This window comes from Coregonus lavaretus (genome assembly GCF_964263955.1).
Source record: "Coregonus lavaretus genome assembly, chromosome: 3".
Lineage (NCBI taxonomy): Eukaryota > Metazoa > Chordata > Actinopteri > Salmoniformes > Salmonidae > Coregonus > Coregonus lavaretus.
In genome coordinates, this window is record NC_139990.1 from 55,718,650 (window position 1) to 55,733,822 (window position 15,173).

At 45.2% G+C, this 15,173-nt stretch overlaps 1 protein-coding gene across 2 annotated transcripts in view; it reads left to right on the forward strand.

Annotated features, from left to right (window-relative positions):
* Window positions 1-4,269: 4,269 nt before the first annotated feature.
* The window catches only part of LOC311116365 (glyceraldehyde-3-phosphate dehydrogenase), a 28,778-nt gene continuing 17,874 nt past the window's right edge, over window positions 4,270-15,173 (forward strand). Inside the window, exon 1 of one of the 2 annotated variants that reach the window (XM_084157406.1) lies at window positions 4,270-4,313. In XM_084157406.1, coding sequence (XP_084013532.1) covers window positions 4,285-4,313 — 29 coding nt within the window. In that variant the 5' untranslated portion in view covers window positions 4,270-4,284. Of the gene's footprint in view, window positions 4,314-7,446; window positions 7,627-15,173 lie in introns of those variants that run through there. The other variant, XM_084157407.1, reaches the window with a different exon arrangement.

The window sequence follows — 15,173 nt, forward strand, 5'->3', positions numbered from 1 at the left end:
CAGACTACAAAGGTGTCTTGTTTTGTATGCTTTGTACAAAATAATAAAATGCAGGACGACAGGATATTTATAAACGTAGCTCTTTATTAACTAGCTGTAACTGGCATGTCCATGTGTCTCTGGCCATGATCATCTTTAGAATGCCCTCATCACCTGGGTGGTCTTAACCAATCATAGCACAGTATGATATGACAGTATAATGAATCCAATTACAATTCAGTATGCTGACACATATGAATATTACATCCCCCTTCTTTTAAAAAAAAGAAAAAATATGTAGAACAATAAAGCGTTTCTTTTGAATATATGCTCTGTAGTTTGAACTCGAGGTAAGTAACCATTTAAACTGCACCAACTGCATCAACATAACAGACAAACAATGATTCAGCATACTGTTACTTTTAGAACAAATATTTCTCAGCAACTCAGCTTTTCACTGTAGCAATGACATCTCAACATATCAAACAAATACCATACCAAAGCATTTCAAGTTAACTTTCAATAACAAGTTTACAGTCTGGAACTCTTTTAGGGCAGCGATCCGCCTACACCCTTTGACATTTCACAGGTCTAGGACAGCTCTAGGCTTGACCTCTCTTCCTGACCTTGTGTGATATGAAGCTGAGCATGCTTCTGTGTCAGTCAACAGTTATTGTGGTGTTGCAGGTAAGTATGGTGTATGTTGTGTTGTGTCTGTGTTTAGTCCACCCCGTTCTCTTTCAGGGGAACAGTTCATCTCGTCAGTGTGTTGTTCTTTTGTGTTCAGTAGGTGACGACGATTGCGGCGGTACACCGCTCCTTCTGCGGTGCGAACGAGATATGAACGTTCAGTGTCAGCTGGTTGGATGACGACTGCTGGCTTCCAGTAGCCGTGCTCCTGGATTCTAACTGACTCTCCATCGTTCAGTGGTGGCAGTGGTCTGGCTGACCTGTCGTAGTATCGCTTTTGCTGTTGTTGTCTCTGTGCACGTTTTGCATGCACTTCCTTGTAGCTGACGACCTCAGGTTGCAGCTGCTGGTTGGTGCTGGGAAGGATTGAGCGAAGTCTGCGGCTCATCAACAGCTGGGCTGGTGATTTGAAGTTGTCAACTGGAGTGTTGCGGTATTCAAGGAGACCAAGGTAGGGGTCTCTCTTGTCTGCTTTTGCTTTGTCCATGAGTGATTTAGCGATCTGCACAGATTTTTCAGCAAGGCCATTACTTTGAGGGTAATGTGGGCTTGTGGTGACGTGTGTGAACTCCCATGCTTTTGTGAAGGATTCAAACTCATTTGATTTGTAACAGGGCCCATTGTCAGATATTAAAGTCTCTACAATGCCATGCCTGGCAAAGGCTGCTTTCAGCTTGTGTATCACAGCTGCAGATGTGGTGCTGTGAAGCTTGTCGAGTTCGAAGTATCTGCTGTAGTAGTCCACTGTTATAATGTAGTCCTCGTTGTTCCACGTGAACAGATCTGTTGCCACGACCTGCCAGGGTCGGTCTGGGATACGGTGAGGTAACATTGGCTCTTTGGTGTTTGAGGGGCGTCATTCAAGACAGGTGGGGCATTTACCAACCATGTCCTCTATTTGTTTGCACATTCCGGGCCAAAACAAAATGTCCCGTGCTCTCTGTTTGCACTTTTCCATGCCCATGTGTCCAGCATGGATCTTTGTCAAAATCTCTTCTCTGAGACTGGTAGGAATGATGATTTTCTCTCCTTTGAAAATTATTCAGTTGATCTGTGATAGTTCGTCACGATGGTTCCAGAACTCTGAGACGCTCTGAGGGCATTTTCTCCTCTCCTCAGGCCATCCTGACTGTATGACTTTCCTCAGCTGTGTGAGTTGTGTGTCTTTTTCTGTTTCTGCTCGGATCTCCTTCAGTTTTGTGTCACTAACTGGTAAGTTGCTGTACACAGTGTGCACCTGCATGTCCATGCCTTCACTGAGGCTGCTGTCCTTGTAGGTAAGAAACTTCCTGGAGAGTGTGTCTGCGACAGGGATGTCTTTGCCTGGACGGTGAGTGATTGTGAAGTCGTATTTTTGTAGTTGAAGGATCATTCTCTGTAGCCTTGGCGGGGCTGCGGCTAACGGTTTCCTCATGATTGACTCGAGGGGCTTGTGGTCTGATTCCACAATGACTTGTCGTCCATAGACATACTGATGGAAACGCTTACATCCGAACAGAATGGCGTACAGCTCCTTTTCGATTTGAGCGTAGTTGATTTCACAGTCTGTGAGAGATTTGGAAGCGTAGCCTAGTCCATACTTTGACGCGTCCACCTGGAGTCTGAGCTCTTTGTTGGGGTCGTAGTAGGCAAGGATTGGTCCTGGTTCTCTCGTGATCAAGTCTTTCACTTTCTGGAAAGCGATGTCGTGTTGGTTGTCCCAGAGGAACTCACTGGACTGCTTTAGCAGCTGACGCAGGGGTGCATTAGCATTGGAGAGGCTGGGTGCGAACTTGGCTAAGTAGTTGACCATGCCAAGCACTGTTTCCAGCTCTGCGCGGTTCTTTGGTGGCTCCATTTCCTTTATGGCTGAGATCTTCTGCGGATCTGGCTTGATTCCATTCGCTGTGAGAAGATGTCCAAAGTAGCTGACCTCTGTAGCGCCGACTGTGCTCTTCTCGGGGTTGAGCCGGACTCCTCTCTCGCGGGACCTTTGCAGCATCGCGTTGAGGTTTCTGTGGTGTTCCTCTTTGGTTCGACCATAGACACGGATGTCGTCCACAATTGCCACGACTCCGTCGAGGCCTTCGTACACCTCGTCGATCTTTCGCTGAAACTCGTCTTGGGCTGAGATAATCCCAAAAGGCAGGCGACGGAACCTGTAGCGTCCAAACGGTGTGTTGAACGTTGTGAGCTTAGATGACTCTTCTGTGAGCTTGATAGCCCAGTAGCCTGATCTGGCGTCCATGACACTGAAGTAGCGTGCGCCCGCTAGCTTGTGTGTGATGCCATCTAGCGTCGGTAAGGGGTAATGGGGGCGTTTGATAGCCTTGTTTAAGTCTCTTGGGTCGAGACATACTCTGAGCTTGCCTGTGCGTGGTTTCTCCACCACCACTAACGCGTTGACCCAATCCGTCGGTTCTGTAACCTTGGTGACGATGTCAGATTGCTCCATGCTCTCCAACTCTTTCTTCAGACGGGCGCGGAGAGCAAGTGGAATCTTTCTCGGTGGGTAGACCACAGGGGTTGCGTCTGGGTCAAGGTGAATGGTACATTCTCCTGGGAATAGTCATATTCCTGTAAAAACATCAGCAAACTCCTCCATGACATTCTTTATCTCTACTGGTGCTGTCACTGATAAAACTAGCTTGATAAGGTCCATGTCTAAACATGCTTTAAGACCTAGCACTGCAGGTGCTCGAGTGTCAACAACGTAAAAGTCCAACATCATGTCCCTTTCCTTGTATTTGCATTTGAGAGTGCATGTGCCTTTTACTGGGAGCTGTTCACCACCATAACCAGTCAGTCTGCGCGTGGTGGGCTGTAGCTCACACTCAGATGTCAAGCTTCTGTACTTACTCAGAGGAATAATGTTTACTTGTGCACCAGTGTCTAGTTTGAATTTTAGCTCTGTGCCTTGTCTTCCTATCTCAATGTCAGCAAAGGCTTGCTCTGTCTCTGATATCTGACTTTTCTGTGTCACTGAATCAATAAACAGTTCATCAGCATTTGACTCTTTGATTGACATTTCATCTTCACTCACTGTATGTACTGTTTTTCCACGGTAAACTCTGCACACTTTTGCAAAGTGATTCCATTTTCCACATTTAGTACACTGTTTGCCTTTAGCTGGGCAATTCCCCTGTTCGCCATGCACTTTGTATCCACAATATCCACATGTTTTGGGGCGTTTGGAGTCTGTGTCGCTCTGTTTTGGAGTTCTGTCTGTCTCCGTTCTGAAACATGCTCTCTGGGCACTGGAGGTGTGCTTTGATGTCTGCCTGACTGCGTGCACTGCTTGTTCACGTGATGCGCTCGTGCTGCCGCCTGAAATGGTTTTCATCTGAACCTGTGCTAGCTCGTGAGATCTGGCTATGTCGATAGCTTTGTCCAGCGTTAACTCTGATCCAACATTCAAAAGTTTCTCTCTCACTCGCGGTGAGTGTATTCCAAATACAATACGGTCCCTGACCATCTCATCCTTGTTTGCATAATCACAGTCTTTCACAAGCAGACGCAGCTCAGTGACAAACTGTTCAAACGATTCGCTAGCGCCTTGTACTTTCTCATGGAATTTGTACCTAGCGAAAATTTTATTGGTCTTTGGCACAACATATGCTTCAAAACGATCGTAGTATGTTTTCAGTACCTTTGATTCAGCCTCGGTAAGTGTCCATGTGTTGTAAATGTCTCTCCCTTTTTCACCGATCCAGAGGAGCAGGTAGCTGCACTTTTCCTCTTCTCCTCTTTCCTTCAGAGGACCCGTGAACATCAGCTCCACATGCTGTTTGAACTTACGCCATGCATCGGGTAGATTTGTAGACCCCCAATCCATTCGAGGTGAAGGAACTCCAGCAAAATCCATATTTCAGTCCTTTTACTCTGACACCATGTCTTGTTTTGTATGCTTTGTACAAAATAATAAAATGCAGGATGACAGGATATTTATAAACGTAGCTCTTTATTAACTAGCTGTAACTGGCATGTCCATGTGTCTCTGGCCATGATCATCTTTAGAATGCCCTCACCACCTGGGTGGTCTTAACCAATCATAGCACAGTATGATATGACAGTATAATGAATCCAATTACAATTCAGTATGCTGACACATATGAATATTACAAAAGGGAAGCACAGCCGCGAGCTGCCCAGTGACACAAGCCTACCAGACGAGCTAAACCACTTCTATGCTCGCTTCGAGGCAAGCAACACTGAAGCATGCATGAGAGCACCAGCTGTTCCGGATGACTATGTGATCACGCTCTCCGTAGCCGATGTGAGTAAGACCTTTAAACAGGTCAACATTCACAAGGCCGCAGGGCCAGACGGCTTACCAGGACGTGTACTCTGAGCATGCGCTGACCAACTGGCAAGTGTCTTCACTGACATTTTCAGCCTGTCCCTGACTGAGTCTGTAATACCAACATGTTTCAAACAGACCACCATAGTCCCCGTGCCCAAGGACACTAAGATAACCTGCCTAAATGACTACCGACCCGTAGCACTGACGTCTGTAGCCATGAAGTGCTTTGAAAGGCTGGTCATGGCTCACATCAACACCATTATCCCAGAAACCCTAGACCCACTCCAATTTGCATACTGCCCCAACAGATCCACAGATGATGTAATCTCTATTGCACTCCACACTGCCCTTTCCCACCTGGACAAGGGGAACACCTACGTGAGAATGCTATTCATTGACTACAGCTCAGCGTTCAACACCATAGTGCCCTCAAAGCTCATCACTAAGCTAAGGATCCTGGGACTAAATGCCTCCCTCTGCAACTGGATCCTGGACTTCCTGACGGGCCGCCCCCAGGTGGTAAGGGTAGGTAACAACACATCTAGCACGCTGATCCTCTACACTGGGGCACCTCAGGGGTGCGTGCTCAGTCCCCTCATGTACTCCCTGTTCACTCATGACTGCATAGCCAGGCATGACTCCAACACCATCATTAAGTTTGCCGACGACACAACAGTGGTAGGCCTGATCACCGACAACGATGAGACAGCCTATAGGGAGGAGGTCAGAGACCTGGCCGTGTGGTGCCAGGATAACAACCTCTCCCTCAACGTGACCAAGACAAAGGAGATGATTGTGGACTACAGGAAAAAAAAAAGAGGACTGAGAACGCCCCCATTCTCATCGACAGGGGCTGTAGTGGAACAGGTTGAGAGCTTCAAGTTCCTTGGTGTCCACATCACCAACGAACTATCATGGTCCAAACACACCAAGACAGTCATGAAGAGGGCACGACAAAGCCTATTCCCCCTCAGGAGACTGAAAAGATTTGGCATGGGTCCTCAGATCCTCAAAAAGTTATACAGCTGCACCATCGAGAGCATCCTGACTGGTTGCATCACCGCCTGGTATGGCAACTGCTCGGCCTCCGACCGCAAGGCACTACAGAGGGTAGTGTGTATGTCCCAGTACATCACTGGGGCCAAGCTTCCTGCCATCCAGGACCTCTATACCAGGCGGTGTCAGAGGAAGGCCCTCAAAATTGTCAAAGACTCCAGCCACCCTAGTCATAGACTGTTCTCTCTGCTACCGCACGGCAAGCGGTACCGGAGCGCCAAGTCTATGTCCAAAAGGCTTCTCAACAGTTTCTACCCCCAAGCCATAAGACTCCTGAACAGCTAATCATGGCTACCCAGACTATTTGCACCCCCACCCCATCTTTTTACCCTGCTACTACTCTGTTAATTATTTATGCATAGTCACTTTAACTCTACCCACATGTACATATTAACTCAACTACCTCAACTATCCGGTGCCCCCGCAAATTGACTCTGCACCGGTACCCCCCTGTATATAGCCTCCCTACTGTTATTTTATTTTACTTCCGCTCTTTTTTTCTCAACACTTTTTTGTTGTTGTTGTTTTATTTTACTTATTTTATTAAGAAATAAATGCATTGTTGGTTAAGGGCTGTAAGTAAGCATTTCACGGTAATGTCTACACCTGTTGTATTCGGCACATGTGGCAAATAACATTTGATTTGATTTGATTTTGGTAGCATACCACCATAGCGGTTAAGAGCTTTGGGCCAGTAACCGAAAAGTCGCAGGTTCGAATCCCCGGGCCGGCAAGGTGGACAAATCTGCCGTTCTGCCCTTGAGCAAGGCAGTTAACCCCCAACAATATCTGTTCCCCGGGCGCCGATGACGTTGATGACGATTAAGGCAGAACTCGCACCTCTCTGATTCAGAGCGGTTGGGTTAAATGCGGAAGATACATTTCGGTTGAATGCATTCAGTTGTGCAACTGACTAGGTATCCCCCTTTCCATAAAATAATTATATATTTTCAATGTTTTTTCCCCAGAGATATTATTTTACACTGAGAAACTAGATTAGTTAAATTCGCTATTACATTGAGATCGTGTGTAAGTACAATGGATGGATGATGATTCACCACAATGTGGTCTCATACGCTTTTCGTCCATGGGGTTTCCACAGAAGTACGCATCATATCTCACGTAGCCCAGCAGCCCGACGCTCTGCAGAACACTAGCCCAGATAGTCACGTGCTGCAGCATATGGAATTTTAGAGCGTTCATTGATAAATGCAGTACTCTCAGATTTTTCCATAAAATTATGCAAATTAACGACTTTGCCATTATTGATCCGTTATAATGGTTATGGTTCTGTGTGTGAAAATAATATAAAATACTCATTTCGATTTCTGTCCATAAAAAAAAAATTGTAGCCTATTTTGATTATATTTCTAAATACTCTATTGATGCTTGGTTGGATGTATAGGGCATCATCAGCTTGTTGTATCCTCCCCTTCCGCCCTTGGGTTGGCAACCACCCCCCAGTTGCTCTATGGTTTCCATAGCAGCCGTGCCCCAGCAGAAGATCGTGTGACGTCATGTTTCCAGGGCGATTAGCCCAATGCACGTGTCACTGTCTGCTATAAATTCGGAAGTCTGTACGCTCAGCTTGCACAGACGCTGCAGCATCTCCCCTCAAGGTAGGCATGAACGACAAAGGAGTTAATGTACAGCAATAATTGTAATACTTATCGCTCTATATGTGTCTTCTTTGTGTTTAAGAATGCCGTTGTAATAGTGTAGCAGTAGCTACTTCTGAGCCTCTCCTTTCTCTTTAACATTACAAAGCCAGGAAATAAATGATGGAGGCGGGGAAAGGATGCGCCCATGGCCTTGTGTAATAATTCGCGTTTCTGTACAACATAATTTCTGAAAATATGACGTGTAGTTTGCTAACTAATGCATAGCACATACACATCTTGTTTATTAAAACACGAGTTGAGCATTTAGCTGAGAACAACAAGATAATTCATTATTCATTCATTAGAAGGCAAAATGTGCAGAGGTTACGTGACACAGTAGCTCGAACGACGGTGCATTTTGCGGAAGACTGTTGAGAACGAATATTGTGGCTTCATGCAACATTTAGATTATGTCTTCATGCCATGAATAACCAGTTAATCCTTTTCCCAACATCTGAACCTAAATAGTTGTATCAAATGGTCGGTGTAAATCAAGAGTTCTGGCATGGATGACTGGACAGGAAATCCCAGAAATGTTGCTCTAGCTAGCTACGTGTCTCAGCACATACTCATGATGAATTCTTTTGATTGCGTCATAGCATTCTAGAACGTTACCGTCGCAATGATGAAAAATCGAAACAAATAAATGTAGCCAAATTAAGCCGAGCCCACTTTTTTAAGGAAGTGGATGTTGAATTATAATTGAGAGTTTTCATTTTGGGGGATGAGATTAATGATGATTGGAGATTAATTGTATGATTCCAGTGATGCTCTCTCTCTCTCTGAAGGGGGAAGCCATGGTGTGGTGTGTCGCATCAATGTGTACCGATTAGGTTACTCTGTCCGAATTGTAGCTAATTGTATTAGCTGCTAAAATATACTTGTGTGTATACTTTAATCAAGATGTCAACCGTTTGCAAAGACAGGAACAACAGGTTCCGGCTCGGTGTCACTATGGAGGATGGAGAGGCAGCCATCTCCAGATGATGGGCCTTTTTCATCACTGCGATGGTGAAGGTCGTATCATACTGTAAGGTCATTTTACAGACCCGGTCTATTGTCCAGGAGATGCCATAAAGATTGACTGATTCCCTGCTGCATTAGCTGGCTCGAGCATAAACCACTTATTATCAGATTCTGGATATAAAATGATTCCTCATCTACAAGGACAGAAAAATGACATGTTAGAATAGGTGAAATAATTATATATTTCAAAATGAAGTGATTTTAAAGTTAAAATGTATTCAGTGACCAATATGTAATGCATATCATCATCCTCATCATTAGTAAACTGCTCATTTATCTAGTTTGGCCTGCTTATATGCATGCACACTGTGTCAAGTATCCTTCTGGAAGATGAACTGCTAAGGGCATTGATTGCACATGCATAGGCCTAATGTAAACGAGCTGATGTACTGGTTTGGTCGTGTGATTATAAATAGGGCCTAGTCCTATTTTCCTGTTTTAGGCCTGAATGTGCCTGCAGCTGAGAGATTCTCTCTGACTCAATGGCCGTGTTCGAGAGCTTCGAAACCATGATGTATCATGGGAAAATTGAGACTGACTGATCTACAAATAATATTGAATAGTTATTTATGATGCAAGTTAATCAGCCAGTCTCGACTTTCCTATAAAGTGTGCTGCAATGTCGAACGCGGCCAGTCTCTTGCTGTGTAAAAAGAGGTGGTTCCCTCAAACTCTCTACTCCCTCTTTCTGACCTGCTCAATGCGCTTTCCTTTTTTTGGTATGCACTTACCATCACCTTGAGGTTACCATGGAGATATTTCCCCCACCATTATTTACAGTACATGTGTGTGAAGAATCCTATCTGTGTGTTCTTTATACCTGTATTATTACAGTGTAAGGCTGTTGAATCAGTTTTATCTGTGAAAGGGAACATTCATTGTTCTTTACCTGCCTTATGTAGGTCAAGTTTTGTGCAGATCCGACTTGTATAGTGGTGAGAACTTGATAAGCACTGCTGATGCTGATGCAACATGCAGCCCATCACTAGCTGTGTAACTGCCTGGGTTAATAGTTAACCACACCTCCTGGCTCGACTAGGCTTGACTTTTTCTTTTGATATGTGCTGACTGAGAGTCCTCTCTTGATGCTGGGGTTAGAGATAGCTATCACTGCCCTAAAGATGACATCAGTAAATTATGACATGGATGTCATTGTGCGTTTCTCCCAAAAACATGCTTTTGACCATAAGTTAATTTTTTTATGTAATCACGTTACATGTTTCATAAATACAGATACGGTTTGATACATTGATTTACTGAAAATAATATTCTAGATGTAGGGCTGCGTGAGACTTAATGCAGTTTATTTTGCAAAGGGGCGTGGCAGTCAGTGAGCAGGTTGAATGGTGAATACTGAACTGTGTTCAGTCTCTAGTCTCAGGGCCTGCCCCTCATGGCTCAGGTCTCACCAGTGGAAAACTACTGAGCTACAATCAATACAAGACATGCCTGGGAATGTAGAAAGTGCCAGTGAGAGGGTGAGTGTGTGAGGCAGCACGTTTTCATTCTCTCTCTCTCCTGTTAAGACAGCTTGTAGAGGTCAATGGAGGTTACGGTGTGTGTGTGCTCTTTCTCTCTCTCTCTCTCTCTCTCTCTCTCTCTCTCTCTCTCTCTCTATGCAAATGACAACACTGGTCATGGAAATTATACTATATTTATTGTTATTATTACATTGTAAATATCTATATATTATTACCTACAATTACTCAGCCAGCCTCTTGCATCATATTTGCCTGGTTGTGTGTCATTCTTCCTGTGTGCAGCACAGGAAATGGACGTGGTGGTATGACACAGCACTTCCTCAAAATGGCTCCCAGGCTCACCTCTGCTTACAGGAATGGTCTCCATCTGCCTCATCCCTCAACACAGCCACACGCTGATTTTTGCTTTGTTTCTTGATGCCAGCATTTTAATGAATACCGTAGTAAAAGGCCAACCCGCTCATAAACGCTTCCATATTGAGACGCTCCCACACTGCACCCACTTTATTTTTATCCCATTGTCTGGGACATGTTCTGCCTGGGTGGGTATCTGTATGCCCCTGGTGGCGAATGACCTAGTTACTACAGGCACCCTGTTTTTTTTATCCCATTGTCTGGGACATTTTCTGCCTGGGTGGGTATCTGTATGCCCCTGGTGGCGAATGACCTACTTACTACAGGCACCCTGTTTCTCCCCAGTAATTAGGTTGGTGCTGTAGCTGTGGACCAGTGCCCCTCTGGGTGAGTGGAGGGGTGGGCGGCTGCACCCCAACAGAGGAGTAGCCCCATAGCACTTGACTGATTGTCTAGACAGACTTGGAACAGACAACTACCATGGTGGATGTTTGAAACAAAGTAGTCATTATTGAATTATTGAGCTTTATTACCCCATGAATTTTTAATACCTTGCTATGAAATATTACTGGTATGATGGTCAATATACCTAGGGATGTGACGGTCATGTCATGGAATTTTGGATGGCGGTTATTGGTCAGCCAAATGACCGCGGTCACCGTAATATCAAAAAGAAAATTACGGCGCACATTTTCTTCTCCGCTCCTGATTGCATGTGCTGCTGCAGGGAGGGGGGCATTGCCTAGGCAACCGAAGATTAGATTGCTACAGCATCTTGCTTGTTTCAGAAAGGAGCAACAAAGTTTAATCAAGTTGTAGAGTCAATGATACAGCAGAAACGGACACAACCGCACAAATTCCTCTCTCCCGTTTTCAGTCAGCTGTTCTTTCCACACATCAAAAAATATAAATATATACAGTATATATATATTTTTAATGGTTATGATTTTATTTTCATGACGTCTTCATCCATAACCATTGGTTAAAACATTATTCAGTAATTGTGCCTGCCCTAAATATAACATGGCTCATGCTCACGCCTTTGCTTGAATGACACAATCACAAAAACTGCAGAAAAACATGGGCCTACTCTTTTCAGTGTTTGGGACCTGATCATGGGGTGTTGGTAAGCAGGCATGTGGTTAATTTTCACCTGGTGTTGTGTGACACTTTGCAGTAGAACAGGCAGATTGAGGTTGAGTCAGATGCAGAGGTGAATCCTATAGGCCTGTACGAACACAGTGGCCATTTGTCTGTGCTGGGCTTGAATAAGAGTCACCACCATGTTGCCAGCAGCCTGCGCCTGTTGAATTCCTCCACAGTTCAGCTCTTAATTGAGAGCCATTTGACATCTTGAGGCATCCAGAACACAAGTCCAGTATTGATTGGTCCACTCGACAAAGAATTCTATTTGTCAGCCCACTTGCGTACTCTGAGACCAAAAGAGGAGGGGTGGTGGTACTTTAGACAATAATACACACACAGGCACAATAACAGAACCCGCCAACATTTTCTTTTGAAGACCACAGCGGCCTTGAAGAGACAGGCGTGAGGCTTGTCTACTCTGTTTTTCTCAAGAAACAAAATGGAGGTGATAGAACTTGTGCAGTGGATTTGACCAGACTACAGCTGAAGGGGAGAGAGGGAAGGTGTGAACAGAATATAAAGGAGGAATGTGAGAACACGATACTAACATGGAGCCTTCTCTGACTGCCTCCCAGCCTGCTTGCCTGCATCACTAATTGCTGGGTCATTTATTATTATTTTTTCACCTTTAACCAGGTAAGCCAGTTGAGAACAAGTTCTCATTTACAACTGCGACCTGGCCAAGATAAAGCAAAGCAGTGCGATAAAAACAACAACACAGAGTTACATATGGGGTAAAAATACATAGAGTCAAAAAATACAACAGAAAATATATATACAGTGTGTGCAAATGTAGCAAGTTATGGAGGTAAGGCAATAAATAGGCTATAGTGCAAAATAATTACAATTAGTATTAACACTGGAATGATAGATGTGCAAGAGATGATGTGCAAATAGAGATACTGGGGTGCAAAATAGCAAAATAAATAACAATATAGGGATGAGGTAGTTGGGTGGGCTAATTTCAGATGGGCTGTGTACAGGTGCAGTGATCGGTAAGGTGCTCTGACAACTGATGCTTAAAGTTAGTGAGGGAGATAAGGGAGATAAGAGTCTCCAGCTTCAGAGATTTTTGCAATTCGTTCCAGTCATTGGCAGCAGAGAACTGGAAGGAATGGCGGCCAAAGGAGGTGTTGGCTTTGGGGATGACCAGTGAGATCTACCTGCTGGAGCGCAGACTACGGGTGGGTGCTGCTATGGTGACCAATGAGCTAAGATAAGGCGGGTATTTGCCTGATTTATAGATGGCCTGGAGCCAGTGGATTTGACGACGAACATGTAGTGAGGACCAGCCAACAAGAGCGTACAGGTCACAGTGGTGGGTAGTGTATGGGGCTTTGGAGACAAAACGGATGGCACTGTGATAGACTACATCCAATTTGCTGAGTAGAGTGTTAGAGGCTATTTTGTAAATGACATCGCCGAAGTCGAGGATCGGTAGGATAGTCAGTTTTACGAGGGTATGTTTGGCAGCATGAGTGAAGGAGGCTTTGTTGCGAAATAGGAAGCCGATTCTAGATTTAACTTTGGATTGGAGATTCTTAATGTGAGTCTGGAAGGAGAGTTTACCAGACACCTAGGTATTTGTAGTTGTCCACATACTCTAGGTCAGACCCGTCGAGAGTAGTGATTCTAGTCGGGTGGGCGGGTGCCAGCAGCGTTCGATTGAAGAGCATGCATTTAGTTTTACTAGTGTTTAAGAGCAGTTGGAGGCTACTGAGGGAGTGTTGTATGGCATTGAAGCTCGTTTGGAGGTTTGTTAACACAGTGTCCAATGAAGGGCCAGATGTATACAAAATGGTGTCGTCTGCGTAGAGGTGGATCTGAGAGTCACCAGCAGCAAGAGCGACATCATTGATATACACAGAGAAAAGAGTCGGCCCAAGAATTGAACCCTGTGGCACCCCCATAGAGACTGCCATAGGTCCAGACAACAGGCCCTCCGATTTGACACATTGAACTCTATCTGAGAAGTAGTTGGTGAACCAGGCGAGGCAGTCATTTGAGAAACCAAGGCTATTTAGTCTGCCAATAAGAATGCGGTGGTTGACAGAGTCGAAAGCCTTGGCCAGGTCGATGAAGACGGCTGCACATTACTGTCTATTATCGATCGCGGTTATAATATCGTTTAGGACCTTGAGCGTGGCTGAAGTGCACCCATGACCAGCTCGGAAACCGGATTGCATAGCGGAGAAGGTACGGTGGGATTCGAAATGGTCGGTGATCTGTTTGTTAACTTGGCTTTCAAATACTTTCGAAAGGCAGGGCAGGATGGATATAGGTCTGTAACAGTTTGGATCTAGAGTGTCACCCCCTTTGAAGAGGGGGATGACCGCGGCAGCTTTCCAATCTCTGGGAATCTCAGACGTTACGAAAGAGAGGTTGAACAGGCTAGTAATAGGGGTTGTGACAATTTCGGCAGCTAGTTTTAGAAAGAAAGGGTCCAGATTGTCTAGCCCAGCTGATTTGTAGGGGTCCAGATTTTGCAGCTCTTTCAGAACATCAGTTGTCTGAATTTGTGTGAAGGAGAAGCGGGGGGGGGGCATGGGCAAGTTGCAGCGGAGGGTGCAGAGTTGGTGGCCGGGGTAGTGGTAGCCAGGTGGAAAGCATTGCCAGCCGTAGCAAAATGCTTGTTGAAATTCTCGATTATTGTAGATTTATTGGTGGTGATAGTGTTTCCTAGCCTCAGTTCAGTGGGCAGCTGGGAGGAAGTGCTCTTATTCTCCATGGACTTTACAGTGTCCCAAAACTTTTTGGAATTAGTGCTAAAGGATGCACATTTCTGTTTGAAAAAGTTAGCCTTTGCTTTCCTGACTGCTTGTGTATATTGGTTCCTAACTGAGAGGAAATTACTTTTAAAGAACAACCAGGCATCCTCTACTGACGGAATGAGATCTATATCCATCCAGGATACCTGGGCCAGGTCAATTAGGAAGGCCTGCTTGCTAAAGTGTTTTAGGGAGCGTTTACAGTGATGAGGGGTGGTCGTTTGACCGCGGACCCGTTACGGACGCAGGCAATAAGGCAGTGATCGCTGAGATCCTGGTTGAAGACAGCGGAGGTGTATTTAGAGGGTAAGTTAGTCAGGATGATATCTATGAGGGTACCCATGTTTATGGATTTAGGGTTGTACCTGGTAGGTTCGTTGATAGTTTGTGTGAGATTGAGGGCATCTAGTTTGGATTGTAGGATGGCCGGGGTGTTAAGCATATCCCAATTTAGGTCACCAAGCAGTACGAACTCTGAGGATAAATGGGGGGCAATCAATTCACATATGGTGTCCAGGGCACAGCTGGGGGCTGAGGGGGGTCTGTAGCAAGCGGCAACAGTGAGAGACTTATTTCTGGAAAGGTGGATTTTTAGAAGTAGAAGCTCAAACTGTTTGGGCACAGACCTGGATAGTATGATACAGCTCTGCAGGCTATCTCTACAGTAGATTGCAACTCCACCCCCTTTGGCAGTTCTATCTAGACGGAAAATGTTATAGTTGGGGATGGA